The sequence below is a fragment of the Lactuca serriola genome, chromosome 4, assembly GCF_051521515.1.
Source record: "Lactuca serriola cultivar US96UC23 chromosome 4, Lser_US96UC23_V15, whole genome shotgun sequence".
Taxonomy (NCBI): domain Eukaryota; kingdom Viridiplantae; phylum Streptophyta; class Magnoliopsida; order Asterales; family Asteraceae; genus Lactuca; species Lactuca serriola.
Genome location: NC_136411.1, coordinates 302,162,143 through 302,178,803, shown reverse-complemented (window position 1 = coordinate 302,178,803; position 16,661 = coordinate 302,162,143). Strand labels below are relative to the sequence as shown.

At 32.0% G+C, this 16,661-nt stretch overlaps 1 protein-coding gene and 1 long non-coding RNA gene across 3 annotated transcripts; one reads left to right on the top strand and one right to left on the bottom strand.

Annotated features, from left to right (window-relative positions):
* The first annotated feature begins 673 nt into the window (after positions 1–673).
* On the top strand, positions 674–6,403 carry LOC145097215 (TMV resistance protein N-like). Its single transcript, XM_079034738.1, has 5 exons — positions 674–1,327; positions 1,532–2,633; positions 2,727–3,020; positions 3,127–5,070; positions 5,952–6,403. Exons 1-4 carry the CDS (start codon positions 849–851, stop codon positions 5,065–5,067), a joined length of 3,816 nt encoding a protein of 1,271 aa, XP_078890864.1. The 5' UTR covers positions 674–848; the 3' UTR covers positions 5,068–5,070; positions 5,952–6,403.
* Positions 6,404–8,107: 1,704 nt separating this feature from the next.
* LOC145100663 (uncharacterized) lies at positions 8,108–9,054 on the bottom strand. Of its 2 annotated transcripts, none has more exons than XR_013705185.1 (3): positions 8,939–9,054; positions 8,595–8,752; positions 8,108–8,341 (listed from the first exon to the last, which is right to left on the bottom strand). It is a non-coding gene; the product is annotated as an uncharacterized LOC145100663 (long non-coding RNA). The 2 variants fall into 2 exon arrangements; XR_013705186.1 differs by having other exon boundaries at positions 8,600–8,752.
* Positions 9,055–16,661: the final 7,607 nt, after the last annotated feature.

The window sequence follows — 16,661 nt, the reverse complement described above, 5'->3', positions numbered from 1 at the left end:
TCCGTTCAGACTGATTGCAATCCTAAATTAAATGACTGAAACAAATCGAAAGTAAAAATATTGATTTTTTTTTTGAATTTAAACAAATAAAAATTTTGATTTTTTTGTGAATTTAAATTTGACCTTAAAAATGTTACAAACATCAAAACGAAATTATTAATTTACAATTTTACCCTTAAAAAATGAACAATTTCTAAAGATTGTCACTACAACGTTATTATTAAACAACACAATGTTATTTTTAAACAAATTAAAATTAAACATTAAAAAATTAAAATTTTACATTCGATTAATTTAATTAAAAAATTAAAATTTTATATTCGATTAAGCAAATTAAACAAATAAACATAAAGTCATAAAAGAAGCTAATGAGGTGTAATTGTATTTATATATTTGCATTACTCATGATGAATTTCTTTTAATTATTAAATACAAAATATCAAAAAATACAAAAAACAAAAAAACAAAAATACAAAAAATCAAAAAGATTAAGAAAAGCACAAAAAATCAAAAAATTAAAACAACATACGACTACTGAAAAAAATTAAAAGATAGGATACATAACTTGAAACTCATCTTCCTGCACTTCCCTTTCTCTTGGTAAAAAAAATTAAAAGACAAATGTAATTAGAAATGCGATCTGATAAGTAAATTTGCAGTTCGTTGACTAAACTAGTGGTTTGGCTTTCTCCGCAGAAGTCCAAAAGTCTTCCACCCACGCACGCCCATCACCATCTCGCTGCTTTTGATGATCATCCAGATTCATCTCATCCAAATTTCTTCGCAATCATTTTAACCTTGCTTAACAAAGATTTGATTTTTATCAGGATCCTTCAATCACACCTTCAATGGCATCTTCTTCAACTTCATCCATTCGCAAGATCTTTAAGTATGATGTATTTTTAAGTTTCAGGGGCGAAGACACTCGTACGAACTTCGTTGACCATCTTTATCATGCTCTTAAGCAAAAAAGCATTCATACTTACAAGGACGACGAAGAAATCAAAAAAGGGGAAAACATCAGTGATGAGCTCATCGGATCCATTGAAGACTCCAAATTCTACATCATTGTTTTCTCCAAGGGATATGCCTCTTCATCATGGTGCTTGAATGAACTTGTTAAGATAATGGAGTGTCAGAAGACGAACGAGCATACCGCTTACCCCGTTTTCTATGATGTGGAACCACGGGAAGTCCGGAAACAAGAGGGGGCAGTAGCAGACGCCTTTTACGACCTTCAAAATAAAGAGGCTGCTGGAATATGGAGAGAGGCTCTCAAAGAAGCAGCGGATCTGGCTGGGTGGGAGTTGAAGAACACTGCTGACGGGTAATTCCTTCATTAGATCTCTGCAATATTTTGAATCTTTTTGATCTACTGTATAACCTGGAGTCCTGGATATAAATGGCTCTTATATGGCATCTTAGATTGTCAAATTTTAATACGTAATTTTTCATATGTTAATTATAGATCTGAAAGTGACTGGTCATATGGGATTTTGAGTAAGCTAACTGAATCTTCTTTAAAATGCAGGCATGAAGCTAAATTCATCAGAAAAATAGTTGAGGTGGTTTCACTAGAGTTACGTTCCATTAGTTTAAGCATTGATGAAAAGCTAGTAGGAATGGAGACCCGGATCAAAAATCTTGTACCATCTCTAGGAATTGGCTGTGACGATGTCCGCATGATCGGGATCAAGGGCATGGGAGGTGGTGGAAAGACAACTTTAGCAAGAGCTGTTTTTGATCACATATCCTTTCAGTTCGAAGGTACAAGCTTCGTTGAAAATGTCAGGGAAAATGCTTCTTTCTCCGGTTTAAAGTCTTTGCAAAAGCAAGTCCTTTCAGATGTCTTCAATGAAGACATAAAAGTAAGTGGTGTTTTTGAAGGGAAACACATGATGAAAAGGAGGATGCCTAATAGCAAGGTTCTTGTTGTTATAGATGATGTGGATCATATAGACCAACTTGAGGCGTTAGCAGGCCAGCTTAATTGGTTTAAGCCGGGGAGTGTAATTATCATCACAACAAGAGACGAGCAAGTGTTGGTAGCACACCGAGTGAAGTTCATTCATGATGTCAATCTGCTATCATATGAGGAGGCAATTTGCCTCTTCAGTAAGTTTGCATTTGGGAGAGATAATCCAATTCAAGGGTATGAAGAGCTATCAAGACAAGTTGTATATTATGCGGCTGGTCTTCCCTTGACGATTAAAGTTTTGGGTTCGTTTCTTTGTGGAAAAGATGAGCTTGAATGGATAGATGCCCTAGAAAGACTAAAAACGATTCCGGAAACACAAACTTTGAAAAAGTTGGAAATAAGCTATATATCTCTAGAGGAGGATTACAAGGAAATGTTTCTAGATGTTGCATGCATCATGAAAGATTGGCTGAAAGATGAGGCTATCAAAGCGCTTGAATGTTGTGGGTTTCAAGCTAGAAATGGTTTAAGAGTTCTTCAGCAAAAATCTCTTATAACTATTTACAAGAACTATGATTATAATCACCTAGGCATGCATGACCATATTGTAGAAATGGGCAAGAATATTATTCGTCGTGGGCACCCAGATGAGCCTCACAATCATAGCCGATTGTGGAGTGAAGATGAAATTGAAGAGATATTAGCTAATGATTTGGTGAGGATAATGTTTACTTATATTTGGTAAAAAAACCAACACATTTATAGTTATTATGACACAAGTTTCATGGTGATTTCTTTTGGATTGTAGGGTACTAAAGCAACAAGATGTATACGATTCTCGTCTATGAAATTCAATCCTCATAATTTTATAAAAGGTCTGAGAAAGATGAAGGAACTTAGATTTCTTTCTGTTTATGCATATTCTTCCAGTGATTTGGAGTTTAGTATGGCCGGCTCAGACTTCCCAAATGCTCTACGATATGTGGATTGGACCTATTACCCTTTTAGTTCTTTACCCACAATGTTTCAAGCAAATAATCTTGTTGCACTTAAAATGGTTCGCAGCAGAATTGTACAACTTTGGGAAGGTGGAGAAAGTAAGGTAAAATTATGGTTGATCAATTGATCGGTATGATTCATTATATAATGTTATACATACATTGTTTTGTTATTACACCAATATTCATTTTGTTTTTCGCTTATTTTAGGTCTTTAACAAGCTCAGATTTCTTAACATCAGTTATTCAATGTTGAGTACCATTGACCTTGGGCTTACTCCAAATCTCGAGACGTTGACTCTTCATCAATGCAATGATTTGCTAGAATTTCATATGAGTGTTGGATGTTTAAAGCTCACCTCTGTTGACATTGAAGGTTCAAGGTTGAGTGCCCTTGACCTTGGGCTGGCTCCAAATCTTGAAAAGTTGCTTCTTTCTGAATGCAACTATTTGGAAAAACTTCACTTGCCCCGAAGATGTCTAAATCTAACAGAATTAACACTCATCAATTTAAAGTTGAGGACCCTTGACATTGGACTGACTCCAAATCTTAGGTGGTTACATATTTATAAACCTAAGAGTTTGGAAGAACTTAACATGGCCAATGAATGTAGAAAGCTCGCCTCTCTCGACATTAGTCATTCAAAGTTGAGGATCCTTGACCTTGGGATGACTCCAAATCTAGAGAAGTTAAATCTTCAAGAATCTTGTTGTTTGGAAGAACTTCACATGGCCAATAAATGTAAAAAGCTCACCAAACTCAAAATTAGTCATTCAAAATTGAGGACCCTTGACCTTGGGATGACTCCAAATCTAGAGAAGTTAAATCTTCAAGAATCTTGTTGTTTGGAAGAACTTCACATGGCCAATAAATGTCAAAAGCTCACCAAACTCAAAATTAGTCATTCAAAATTGAGGACCCTTGACCTTGGGATGACTCCAAATCTAGAGAAGTTAAATCTTCAGGAATCTTGTTGTTTGGAAGAACTTCACATGGCCAATGAATGTCAAAAGCTCGCCGTACTCAAAATTAGTCATTCAAAATTGAGGACCCTTGACCTTGGGATGACTCCAAATCTCAAGAAGTTATATCTCAATGACTGTCATAAATTGGTAGAACTTCACACTCCCATTGGAAGTCTAAACAAGCTTGTCCATGTAGACTTAAGTGGTTGTTTGAGGTTTAGCTCTTTTTTGTTTCAGATTAAGGATTATACTTCTTGTAGTGTGGATGAATCACTTGAGGTTGGTCCTTCAGCTGAATTACAACTGATTGTCGAGACCATAGAAATATGCCTGCTTCACCCCAACAATAACTTGCCAAAGTTTCGGTTTAAGTGTTTTTATAAAGATCGAATCTCATTTACTAGAAATCTTGAGATGCTTCTTTCTGTAGGTATGTGTGCTTGCACAAACCTTGAAACATTATCACAAAGCATTTGTGGGTTACGACATTTAAGAAAGCTTGAACTCAAAGGCAGTTTTCTAGAGGCGGTCAAGGATTTTGACCAGTTTGATTGTGTGGAGGAGCTAATTTTGTCTTATACAAAGATAAACCATCTTCCAGATAGCATTTGTATGTTGAAACATTTGAAATCTCTTCAACTTATAGATTGTCTGCTACTTGAGAGGTTACCTGAGGATCTTGACCGATTAGAATGTTTAGAGAATCTAACTTTGTCATCTACAACAATTAAACATATTCCGGATAGCATTTGTATGTTGAAACATTTGAAATCTCTCAGACTTACATTCTGTTGGCTTCTTGAAAAGTTACCCGAGGGTATTGGCAAATTAGAAAGTTTAAGGAAGCTCACTTTGTCATATACGATGATTAAGCATTTACCCGATAGCATTTGTATGTTGAAACGTTTAACTTCTCTCGAACTTGATCATTGTTTGTTGTTTGAAAAGTTACCTGAGGAACTTGGACGTTTAGAACATTTAGTAGAGTTATGTGTACGAGGTACACGCATAATTCATCTTCCACAGAGCATTCTTTTGGTAAAAGGTCTGCGTATCTCCGGGTCGAGGGAACTTCTTGAGTCGTGTGGGTTTACATCGGAGATACGAGGCTCACTATCTTACTGCTGCTACATACAGCTGCCCAAAGCAGAAGTCTCCAGGGATGAATTTTTTGAAGCTTTGTAACAGGTACTTTCTGTGTTCTTTATTGATCATGTCACACTGATTTAAATAATAAAATTGATATGTCGGTTACTAAATTTCAGCCACAAATCAAAATTAATAATTAAAAGAAAATAAAGTACTATACATGCAGACAATGTTCGTCTTAATCTGTTCTCTTCTCTTGATTTTTTCTCTTAAAAAGCTAAATTCAATGATTTTTGCAGAAAAGAGGTGCTGAAAAAAGGGATTAAGCCTAATTCAAGTTCTTGTTGTGTAGAATTTCAAAGTATAATGTTACAATAAGTATAAATTAAAAGTACAATCCCATGGTTGGGTAGATTATCTAAGTATAATGTTGTAATAAGAATTCTTTTTTGAAAGTACAATGCTATAATTGGGTAGATTAATCAAAGTGTAATGTTTTAATAAGAAAAGAAAGTAGAACGCTATATCTGGAAAGCATAATGTTTTATAAGAATAACATTGGATGTACAATGTTATAATTAGGTAGATTTTTCAGAGCATAATGTTTTAATAAGAAAAAAATGTAAGTACATTGCTATATTTGGGTAGATCATTCAAAGTATAGTGTTCTAATAAGAAAAGGTTTTGAAAGTACAATGCTAACTTGAGTCGATTTTTCAAACTACATTGCTTTAATAAGAAAAACAAAGGAACATGCTGTAATCAAATGAAATGAATGTGGGAGGCCATACTACATCAATAAATGAAAGTATGTTGCTATATCTTAGATTAGTCCGATACTTATGTATGAATATACATGTGTATAAATGTATGTATGTATGTATCAACATTATTTTCCACATTATATTACAATTTAGAAACGGTTGATCTTTTATCATCCACAATATAATCTATGTGTTCACCTTGAAATGTGTGTGCAGATACGGGTAGAAGAAGGGTTGATTCCAAGTTCAATATCTTTGACTTTATGTTGGGGATTCCTGATGATTGAAGCATTGTTACTAGTTGAAATCAATGTGAGACTTCTTCAAAAGAAGAAACACATAGTGGACAAAGAGAATGAGTTGGAAGTGATCTCCATTAGAACCATGGCTCAAGAGATGTTAGGTTGGGACTTTCCAAATGTCATTTGAACTGCAAGATTTTGATAATAAATTCGTTCCATTCTTCATTTAATGGGACAATCAAAAATTGATCGTTGGTCTTGTTTGTAACTTTGTTTTTAGACTTAGAGCTTAATGCTTTGTATTTTGAAATATAATTTAGGTTACCACTCTAATTTTTCATGGATGAACCCAAGACCGTATCCTGATTAACAATAAGATTGTAGTTTTGAAAGTTATGAATCATCTCATGTATGTGTTGATTGCAACCTTAATTGTTTGTGAATAGAGTTTTGATAAAAAGTTGTTACAATAGGAAAAACGTTCTGCTACATATGTAGGGTGCACATAATGCACGCACCCACAACAGGATGATTTTGAGAAGCTCTAGAGGCCCATAAAAGTCATTTCACAAAGAACTGTTGTACTTTCTCTATTTTCTAGTTGATCATCGTACTCTGAATTAAAAGGTGGTCTTTTTGGTCTTGTTGTAGATGGTAATAATTATTTTTTAGCCAAAAACCCAAAAATTAAGTTAAGTGCGTCTCTCGACTTTGGAAAAGGTTGATATGATGGGTCTCTACTAATCCAGTGACTTATAATAGAAAAAGAAAATTTTTCCACATGTAACTTTCTTCATGTTATTTTATAGAGGGACAAGTTTATTGTTGTGTACTTGTGTGTATGCTCCTCTTAGAACTGGACGTGAAACATTACACACATTTCTTTATGAACTAATTTTTTTTGGAACTAATCCTGGGTGTTGATGGTATGTTAACTTTGTTTTTTTCCTTGATTTCATAGGGTTTATGTATATATTCCAAAAAGTTATTTCATCATATAATTGATTTCTACCAGGCAACTGGCAAAGTAGTTTTATTGCATTGATCATGGAGGATGGAACACTAGATAGATTTCGCTCTTCAACAATCTTGGAAACTGAAGTGAATATTGTTAATTGACCTTCATTTGATCCCTAAATAGGCAATCTATTTTTTTAAATCTGATCTCATAATTGCACAGGAGATGGAAGTGTTATGGTTTTTAATTGATACTTGTATATCTTAATTGTTTTGTTGGGTGCCTCATTACTGAAGTTCAAGTATTTTTCTACATTTTAGTGAGCAATAAATTGAAAAGGCTCCCATGAAAAAGTTAAATTCAATGGTTTTGCAGAAATAAGATGCTAAGAAATATGACGTATGTATGTTTGGGGTTAAATGTATGAATTAGAAACATAATTTCATTTTTTTATCGTATATCCTGTGATAATTGAAAGGGACACCTCACCAATATGGGAGGATTTGAATATATATTAACAAAATATAGTTACTACAGAAAAGATATACAGAGAATAACTTACAAGATAAAACAAATTAATTATTTAATGTAATTGATTATGTTGATTTATTCCTAATATCCCCACAAACATCTAGCCAAGTGCCGGTCCAAGACAATTTGAGACCCGGGGCAAAGTAAAAGAATGAGGCCCCTATAACATTTTTTTTTTTGTAAAGGAGGGCACCAGCTTCAGGATATTTTATTAATTAAAAAAATATATTTAAATTGGAGACTACCTACCTATAGAAAATAAAAAGGCTTAAAGACAAACCCCAATAGCCAAACAACCTAAAATTATTAATGCAAAACAGAAAAATAAAATGCCAAAACATGCTCTACACTCTAATATATAAACATAACAAAAAAAAAACTAAATAATGCAGGAAAAAACCTTACCATCAAGTAAGAAGTAATTCTAGAAGATTCTTCGGGTGATTGTACTTCATTTTCATTATTCAAGTCATTTTTTTCTAATAATTTGGTGATTTTATGGAAAAGTAGGTTCAACATTCATATCAAATGTAATGGCCTAAGCATTAATCTTCATTTCTATAATTTTTTTAAAAAAATTCATTATATTTTTCAATAAAATATCACCAAATTGCCACACCAAATAGAAATTCATCATTTCAATAGCATTAACTAAACTTTCTTATAAGAAAGTAATATTTACATCATCACATAATAAACATAATTCTATTAAAATATATATAACTTTGACACTTTTTATATAACTCTCCCATCACAACTAAGAAATTAACAAAAAAAATATATACTAATGTGATGTTGATTGTGTTGTTGACCGTAGAAAACCTCTACGGCTGACTAGTTGTAAAATGGCCAAATAAAGCAGCAAATCCTTATTCCTGAAGTATAGAGAAAACAAAAATTAAGCTGGATACATTTAAAAACAGATTAAAACAGAATCCGATTTCACTTTTCAAGTTGATTGTTAAAAGATATTAAAACAAACTAAAATCAATTAAAATTGGATTTCTAAATAGATTAAAACAAATTAAGAAAATGAAGTTCAAAATCAAATTCAAGTTGATTTTTAAAAACCTCTAAATCAGATTTCTGAGAATTTCAAAAAAGAAAGAGACTATAAGAAGGCTAGACCTTACATAGAAGTCGACTGTGTCTGAATTCAGATTGTCTCTAACCCTACATTTCCGAAATGAATGAGGGTAACTTGAAATTTTCGGCAATTGAAAAATAAATCGAATTGAGGCAGCGGCTCTCTAATCGATTTTCACTTTTCTGAAATCGATTTGCACCTTTTGAAAACGTGAAAGGAAGGAGAGTTATCATATTATCGTTTCTAAATTCAATTTTAGTTCACTGACTCTTGAATCAAGCTTGTTTGGGACTTTGGTGGTATTTTGGACAAATTCAGAAATTAGAAAAAGGGTAAGAAATCAATCGATTTGAGAAAGAAATAGAATTATAGAAGAAGAGCTAACCGTTACTTGGAGAACTGGATTCTGTCTTTTGGATTCTCCATGAAAATCGATTATTCAAGAGCTACGAGCCTTGGAAATCGCAAGTCAAACGCACGCCACTGTCTCGGTCGCTACTTCGTGTCTCAGTCGCTACTTCGCTTCCACTCCCGCTCATTAGAGGTATTGGGTATTTGGGCTTTGAACAGACAGTCCACTAGGCTTAAAATAGTTGGGCTGTTACTATATAATTAATATAATAGGTTATAAAATGGGGTCCCTTTGGGGCGGTTGCCTAGCTTGCCCAGGCCAGGCCGGCCCTGCTAGCCCCAACTATTGCCATGCATTAAAATACAAAGCAATTTCACTTCCCTGACTGTGTATATCAATCAAAGTATAATGTTCTAATAAGAAAAAATTTGAATCTTTAAAGTACATTGCTACATTTGGTAGATTTTCAAAGATTATGCTGTAATAAGAAAAAGTTAAAAGTATACTGCTATAACTGGTAAGAGTTTTACTTATTAGAACACTATAGTTTGAAAAGACACTTAAACACGTATTAATTCAATCCTTTTAATATCAAGAGTGGATTAAATTCTAAAATCTAGGCGTAAAAAAGAGCTTTTAAACATGTTTAAGAAGAGATCTAAACAACCATTGATGCTTGTTCCTTTTGATTTTGGTCCAGCATATACAATGTAAATGAAATCACTAATAGCTGCAACAAGAAATATAGAAAGTTTCAACTAAGAGCACCACTAAACACCCACACCCTATTTTCTCTATTCGGACATTGGAGGAGATTCTTTCTCAACATGCGTACCTTATTTCAGTCAGCCTTAGAAAGGGTAAATGATAGAAATAGAGAAAAAGATCATCATTATTAAGACAAATTACCTAATTAGTCAACACTCAACATGCGGAATGAATCGTTGGGGGAGGGTTCATACCCATCTAACGTCTCAATCGAATTATGTCCCCTGCGGCCCTTGTGAAATCAAAAGCGTTACAAACATTGAATAAAGAACTAGGAAGAATCACAACACATAATGCTTCAAGCTTACCTCCCAAATTCAGCCTTTAACCCTGTGTAAAACCATATATTTTGATTCGAGAGAGAATTGAGGTTTTGAGCATGAAATCAAATTTAAAGAGTAGAGATATACTTAGCCATTGCGCGTGAAATACATCATCATATTATATAGACTTAGAGGGTGTTTAGCAAAGCTTATTTATTTAAAAAGCTTATAACTTTTTGACTTATAACTATTAAACCCCTTAGGGAGAACATTGTATTAACACCAATATATATATGAATTACAGTATGTTACAAAAGAGACCCCTATATTATACATAAATGAATAAAAAGAGACATAAGTATAAGATCAAATTACAGAAATGGTCCTTGTGGTTTTGTCAAATTCTCAGTTTTGGTCCTTAAGTTTAAATTTTGATAGGTTACATCCTTATGGTTTGTGAAAATTGCACTGGAGGTCTTTGGTCCATATAAAAATACCAAATTACCCTTTCTTTCTTTTTTCTTTTACTTTTACCAATTTATTATATATATATATATATATATATATATATATATATATATAATATTGTTTTTATCTTTATTTCAGTAGAATTAATATATATTATTTATAAATTTGTTTTTATTTTTTAAATCAATTATCTAAATTATATAAAATCATAATACAATTATTATTATTATTATTATTATTATTATTATTATTATTATTATTATTTATTTTTTTGCTTTATTTATTTATCTTTGTTTTTGTGGTTTAAAAATATTTTAATGTTTTTGACGTTTTATTTAAATATATTTTTTAATGTTGTTTTTTTTTGAAATTTTGTTCATTTAAATTATATAATATTTTTTGACATTTTTTCGAATAAACAAATTAAAACAATAACCCGAACATGAACAAAAATTATAGTTCATTTAGTTAAATGAACGAACATAAACAATGGTCTTGTTCGTTTATTTATGTTCATAAACATTCGCTTATGATGTCTCTTTATGCTCATTTAAGTGTGTTCATTTAATTTATTTATATTCATTTATGTTCATTTTTTATTATATTACCATATTATATGTTCGTTTATTTTCATATACATTCAATTGTGTTAGTTTATCTTTGTTCGTTTAGTATGTTCACGAACATAAACAAGAAAATTTGTTAAACGAACGCACACGAAAAAGAAAATTGTGTTCGTTCCGACTAACTTAAACGAACAAACAAGAAGATATACAAAAACTGTCTGTTATTTTGTTCGTTCGTGTTCTTTTATTTGTTAAACGAACATGAACAAAATCATTCATTTATATGTCAATGCTTCTTCATTTATTGTCTAAATAATTATATTATATCTTAGCAACAGGAACGTCTTGAATATTACCTTCAAATATTGCTTCTTTAGTGAGAAATGTGAGCTTCAAGCCATTCTGTCGCTAAGATATAATATAATTATTTAGGCAACAAATGAAGAAGCATTGACATATAAATGAATGATTTTGTTCATGTTCGTTTAACAAATAAATGAACATGAACGAACAAACGAACGTGCGGTGTTTGTTTATCGTCGTGTTCGTTTGTTTAAGTTAGCCGAACTAACAAACGAACACGAATTGATAATGAACGAGATTTTCTTTTTCGCGTTCATTCGTTTAACAAATTATCTTGTTCATATTTGTTCGTTTATATTCGTAAACATAGTAAACGAACATAAATGAAAGAACATAAACGAACAATGATAAACAAACACAATTGAACGTATATGAACATAAACGAACATATAATATGGTAAAATAATTTAAAAAAATTGAACATAAATGAATATAAATAAATTAAATTAACGAACATAAATGAACGTAAACGGACATCATAAACCAACGTTCACGAACATAAATGAACGAACAAGACCATTGTTCATGTTCGTTCGTTTAACTAGATGAACGATAATTTTTGTACATGTTCGGGTTATTGTTTTAATTTGTTTATTCGAAAAAAGATGTCATAAAAATCATTATATAATTTAAATGAACAAAACGTAAAAAAAACAACATTAAGAAATATATTTAAATAAAACGTCAAAAATATTAAAAGATTTTTAAACCACAAAAAGAAAGATAAATAAATACGGAAAGAAAGAAAGAAAGAAATAATAACAACAACAACAACAACAACAACAACAACAATAATAATAATAATATGATTTTATAAAATTTAGATAACTTAATTAAAAAATAAAAATAATTTTATATATAATCTATATTAATTCTATTAAAATAAAGATAAAAAACAATAGCATGTGTGTGTGTGTGTGTGTATATATATATATATATATATATATATATATATATATATATATATATATATAATAAATTGTTAAAAGAAAAAGGAAAAAGAAAGAAAGGGTAATTTGGTTTTTTTTATATGGACCAATGAGCTGTAGTGCAATTTTCACAAACCACAGGGATGTAACCTATCAAAATTTAAACTTAGTGACCAAAACTGAGAATTCGACTAAACCAGAATGACCTTCTGTAATTTACTCTAAGTACAATTTAATAAACCCCCTTTTGAACACCCCCTTTTGAACACGAGGTTCACAAATGTTTAAACTATGCCGAAAATCTAAAAATAACTGAGTTGGGTCCCTTTGTAAATATATCTGCAAACCAGTGAGCCGATGGAGCATGTAAAACACACACATGACCTATGGCAACATGTTCTGTAACAAAATATAAGTCAATTTCCACATGTTTGGTCCGTTGATACTGTACCGGGTTAGAAGCTAAATACATAGCACTCACGTTATCACAAAAGAAAACCGTTGCTGTAGACAATAGACAAGATAACTCGAGAAAAAGATTACGAAGCCATGCAGCTTCAGCAACGACATTTTCTACCCCCGATACTCAGCTTCAGCCGAGGAAGGAGCTGAGGAACGAGAGACATCATGATGATGCTTAGAGTACCACGACATAGGATTATCACCAAGGTAGACACAAATGCAGATGTCGACTTGTGGCTTTGAGGACACCCAACCCAATCTGCTTCAGAATAAGAAACCAAATGATCAACAAAGGACGACCGAAGATGCAAACAATGTGTAAGAGTTCCTTTAATATAATGAAGAATTCTTTTAAGCGCCAAAAAAATACGGTTCATGAGGATCATGCATAAAAATACATATTTGTTAAACACATATGCAATATCTGAACGAGTGAAAGTCAAGTACTATATGGCTCCCGCTAAGCTCCTCCAGAGAGTGGGATCCGAAATGGGGGTCCCATGAGGAGAAAGCTTTGGATTGGTATCCGTCGAAGTACTGCAAGGATTGCATGAAAGCATGTCAACATGAGAGAGGATATCACGATCAAAGGCAGATTGAGATAAGAGCATACCTTCTTTAGTACAAGAGGCAGCAATGCCTAGAAAGAAGGAGAGCGGACCTAGGTCCGTCATGGAAAACTCAAAAGACAGACGAGTGATAACTTGACAAATAAGAAAATAAGGTACTATACATGCAAACAACGTTCATCTTAATTTGTCCTCCTCTCTTGATTTTTTTTTCTGTTAAAAAGCTAAATTCAATGGGTTTTTGCAGAAAATAGATGCTCAAAAAATGAATTAAGCCTACACTCGGGTAAATTTCTATCTGTCTCTCTTATCATAACATCCTAATTCTAGTTCTTCCTATTACAGCATTATACTACAAAATATCTACCCAGTTATCAATGACATTAAATTACAAAGCAATTTTACTACCCTAACTGGGTAGATTTATTGAAGTATATGTTTAAATAAGAAAAAAAATGAAAGTTGAAAGTACAATGCTATAATTGGCTAGACCATTCACATTATAATGTTCTAATAAGTAATAGTTGAAAGTACAATGCTCTTGTTATGCAGAATTTCAAAGTATAATGTTCCAATAAGTGCAAATTAAAAGTATAATGTTGTAATAAGAATTTTTTTTTGAAAGTACAATGCAATAATTGGGTAGATTTTTCGAAGTGTAATGTTTTATTAAGAAAAGAAAGTAGAACGCTATATCTGGAAAGTATAATGCTCTAATAAGAATAACATTGGATGTACAATGTTATAATTAGGCAGATTTTTCAAAGCATAATGTTTTAATAAGAAAAACAAAGGAACGTGTTGTAATCAAATGAAATGAATGTAGGATGCCATGCTACATAAATAAATGGAAGTACGTTGCTATGTCTAAGATTAGTCCGATATTTATGTATGAATATACATGTGTATAAATGATAAATGTATGTATGTATCAACATTATTTTCCACATTATATTGTTGGTTCAGGCCCTGTTTCACACAGCAAAAACAGAGAAAAAAAAGGGAGAAGATAGGGGCAACTTTTCTGTATTTTTCAATTCAATTAACTCATCGACTACAAGGATATTTAAACAAGATAAATTCAACTACTTATCCTAAAATTACTGCACCTACTGCCCACTAAATCTCTACGTGGTATACTTAGTCATACTCCTAACAAAAGACTAAAATACCCCTGAATAAAACACATGACTTTGACTTGGTTTGGATTAACACCAACATATATTACAATTTAGAAACGGTTGATCTTTTATCATCCACAATATAATCTATGTGTTCATGTGCGTGCAGATAAGGGATTCCAAGTTCAGTATCGTTGACTTTGTGTTGGGGATTCCTGTTGATTGAAGCATTGTTACTAGTTGAAATCAATGTGAGACTTCTTCAAAAGAAGAAACACATAGTGCACAACGAGAATGAGTTGGAAGTGATCTCCATTAGAACCATGGCTCAAGAGATATTAGGTTGGGACTTAATTTCCAAAAGTCATTTGAACTGCTAGATTTTGATAATAAATTTGTTCCATTCTTCATTTAATGGAACAATCGAAAAATTGATCGTAGGTCTTGTTTGTAACTTTGTTTTTAGACTTAAAGCTTAATGCTTTGTATTTAGAAATATAATTTTAGCTTACCAATCTGATTTTTCATGGATCAACCCAAACCGTATCCTGATTAACAATAAGATTGTAGTTTTGAAAGTTATGAATAATCTCATATGTGTGTTGATTGCATCCTTAATTGTTTGTGAATAGAGTTTTGATAGGTTTCAGGTTAAAAGTTGCCATACAATCTGTAGAAAGTTGTTACAATAGGAAAAACGTTCTGCTATGTAGGGTGCACATAATGCAGGCACTCACAACAGGATGATTTTAAGAAGCTCTGGAGGCCCATAAAAGTCATTTCACAAAGAACTATTGCACTTTCACTGTTTTCTAGTTGATGTATAGGGTAATAATTATTTTTTAGCCAAAAATTAAGTTAGGTGGTTAGTCTCTTGACTTTGGAAAAGGTTGATATGATGGGTCTCTACTAATCCAGTGACTTATAATAGAAAAAGGAAATTTTCCACATGTAACTTTCTTCATGTTATATTATAGAGGGACAAGTTTATTGTTGTGTGTGCGCTGCTAATAGAACTGGACATGAAACATAACACACATTTCTTTATGAACTAATTTTTTTTGGAACTAATCATGGGTAGTGATGGTATGTTAACTTTGTTTTTTTCCTTGATTTTATAGGGTTTATGTATATATTCCAAAAAGTTATTTCATCATATAATTGATTTCTACCAGGCAGCTGCCAAAGTAGTTTTATTGCACTGATCATGGAGGATGGAAGACTAGATAGATTTCGCTCTTCAACAATCTTGGAAACTGAAGTAGTGAAGTGAACCCTAAATAGGCAATCTATTTTTTTTTATCTGATCTCATAATTGCTCAGGAGATGAAAGTGTTATGGATTCTAATTGATACTTGTATCTTAATTGTTTTGTTGGGTGCCTCATTACTGAAGTTCCAGTATTATTCTACATTTTAGTGAGCAATAAATTGAAAAGACTTAGGTAACCTGGTTCATCTTAATTTCATATCTTCTCTTGATGTTTTCCCATGAAATAGTTAAATTCAATGGCTTTGCAGAAATAAGATGCTAAGAAATATGAGATATCTATGTTTGGGGTTAAATGTATGAATTAGAAACGTACTTTCATTTGTTTTTCTATCGTACAAAGCAATTTCACTTCTCTGACTGGGTAATGGGTATATGAATCAAAGTATAATGTTCTAATAAGACAAAATTTGAATCTTTAAAGTACATTGCTACGTTTGGTAGATTTTCAAAGATTATGCTGTAATAAGAAAAAGTTAAAAGTATACTGCTATAACTGGTAGGAGTTTTACTTATTAGAACACTATAGTTTGAAAAGACACTTAAACACGTATTAATTCAATCCTTTTAATATCAAGAGTGGATTAAATTCTAAAATCTAGGCGTAAAAAAGAGCTTTTAAACATGTTTAAGAAGAGATCTAAACAACCATTGATGCTTGTTCCTTTTGATTTTGGTGCAGCATATACAATGTAAATGAAATCACTAATAGCTGCAACAAGAAATATAGAAAGTTTCAACTAAGAGCACCACTAAACACCCACACCCTATTTTCTCTATTCGGACATTGGAGGAGATTCTTTCTCAACATGCGTACCTTATTTCAGTCAGCCTTAGAAAGGGTAAACGATAGAAATAGAGAAAAAGTTCATCAGTATTAACACAGATTACCTAATTAGTCAACAGGCGAAATGAATCGTTGGGGGAGGGTTCATACCCATCTAACGTCTCAATCGAATTATGTCCCTTGTGCCCTTG

Excerpts from the sequence above, each read along its gene's own strand:
- LOC145097215 (XM_079034738.1), top strand. The coding sequence starts at position 849 with ATGGCATCTTCTTCAACTTCATCCATTCGCAAGATCTTTAAGTATGAT. Across the intron at positions 1,328-1,531 it reads TTGAAGAACACTGCTGACGG|GCATGAAGCTAAATTCATCA; the intron begins GTAATTCCTTCA and ends TTTAAAATGCAG. Across the intron at positions 3,021-3,126 it reads GGGAAGGTGGAGAAAGTAAG|GTCTTTAACAAGCTCAGATT; the intron begins GTAAAATTATGG and ends CGCTTATTTTAG.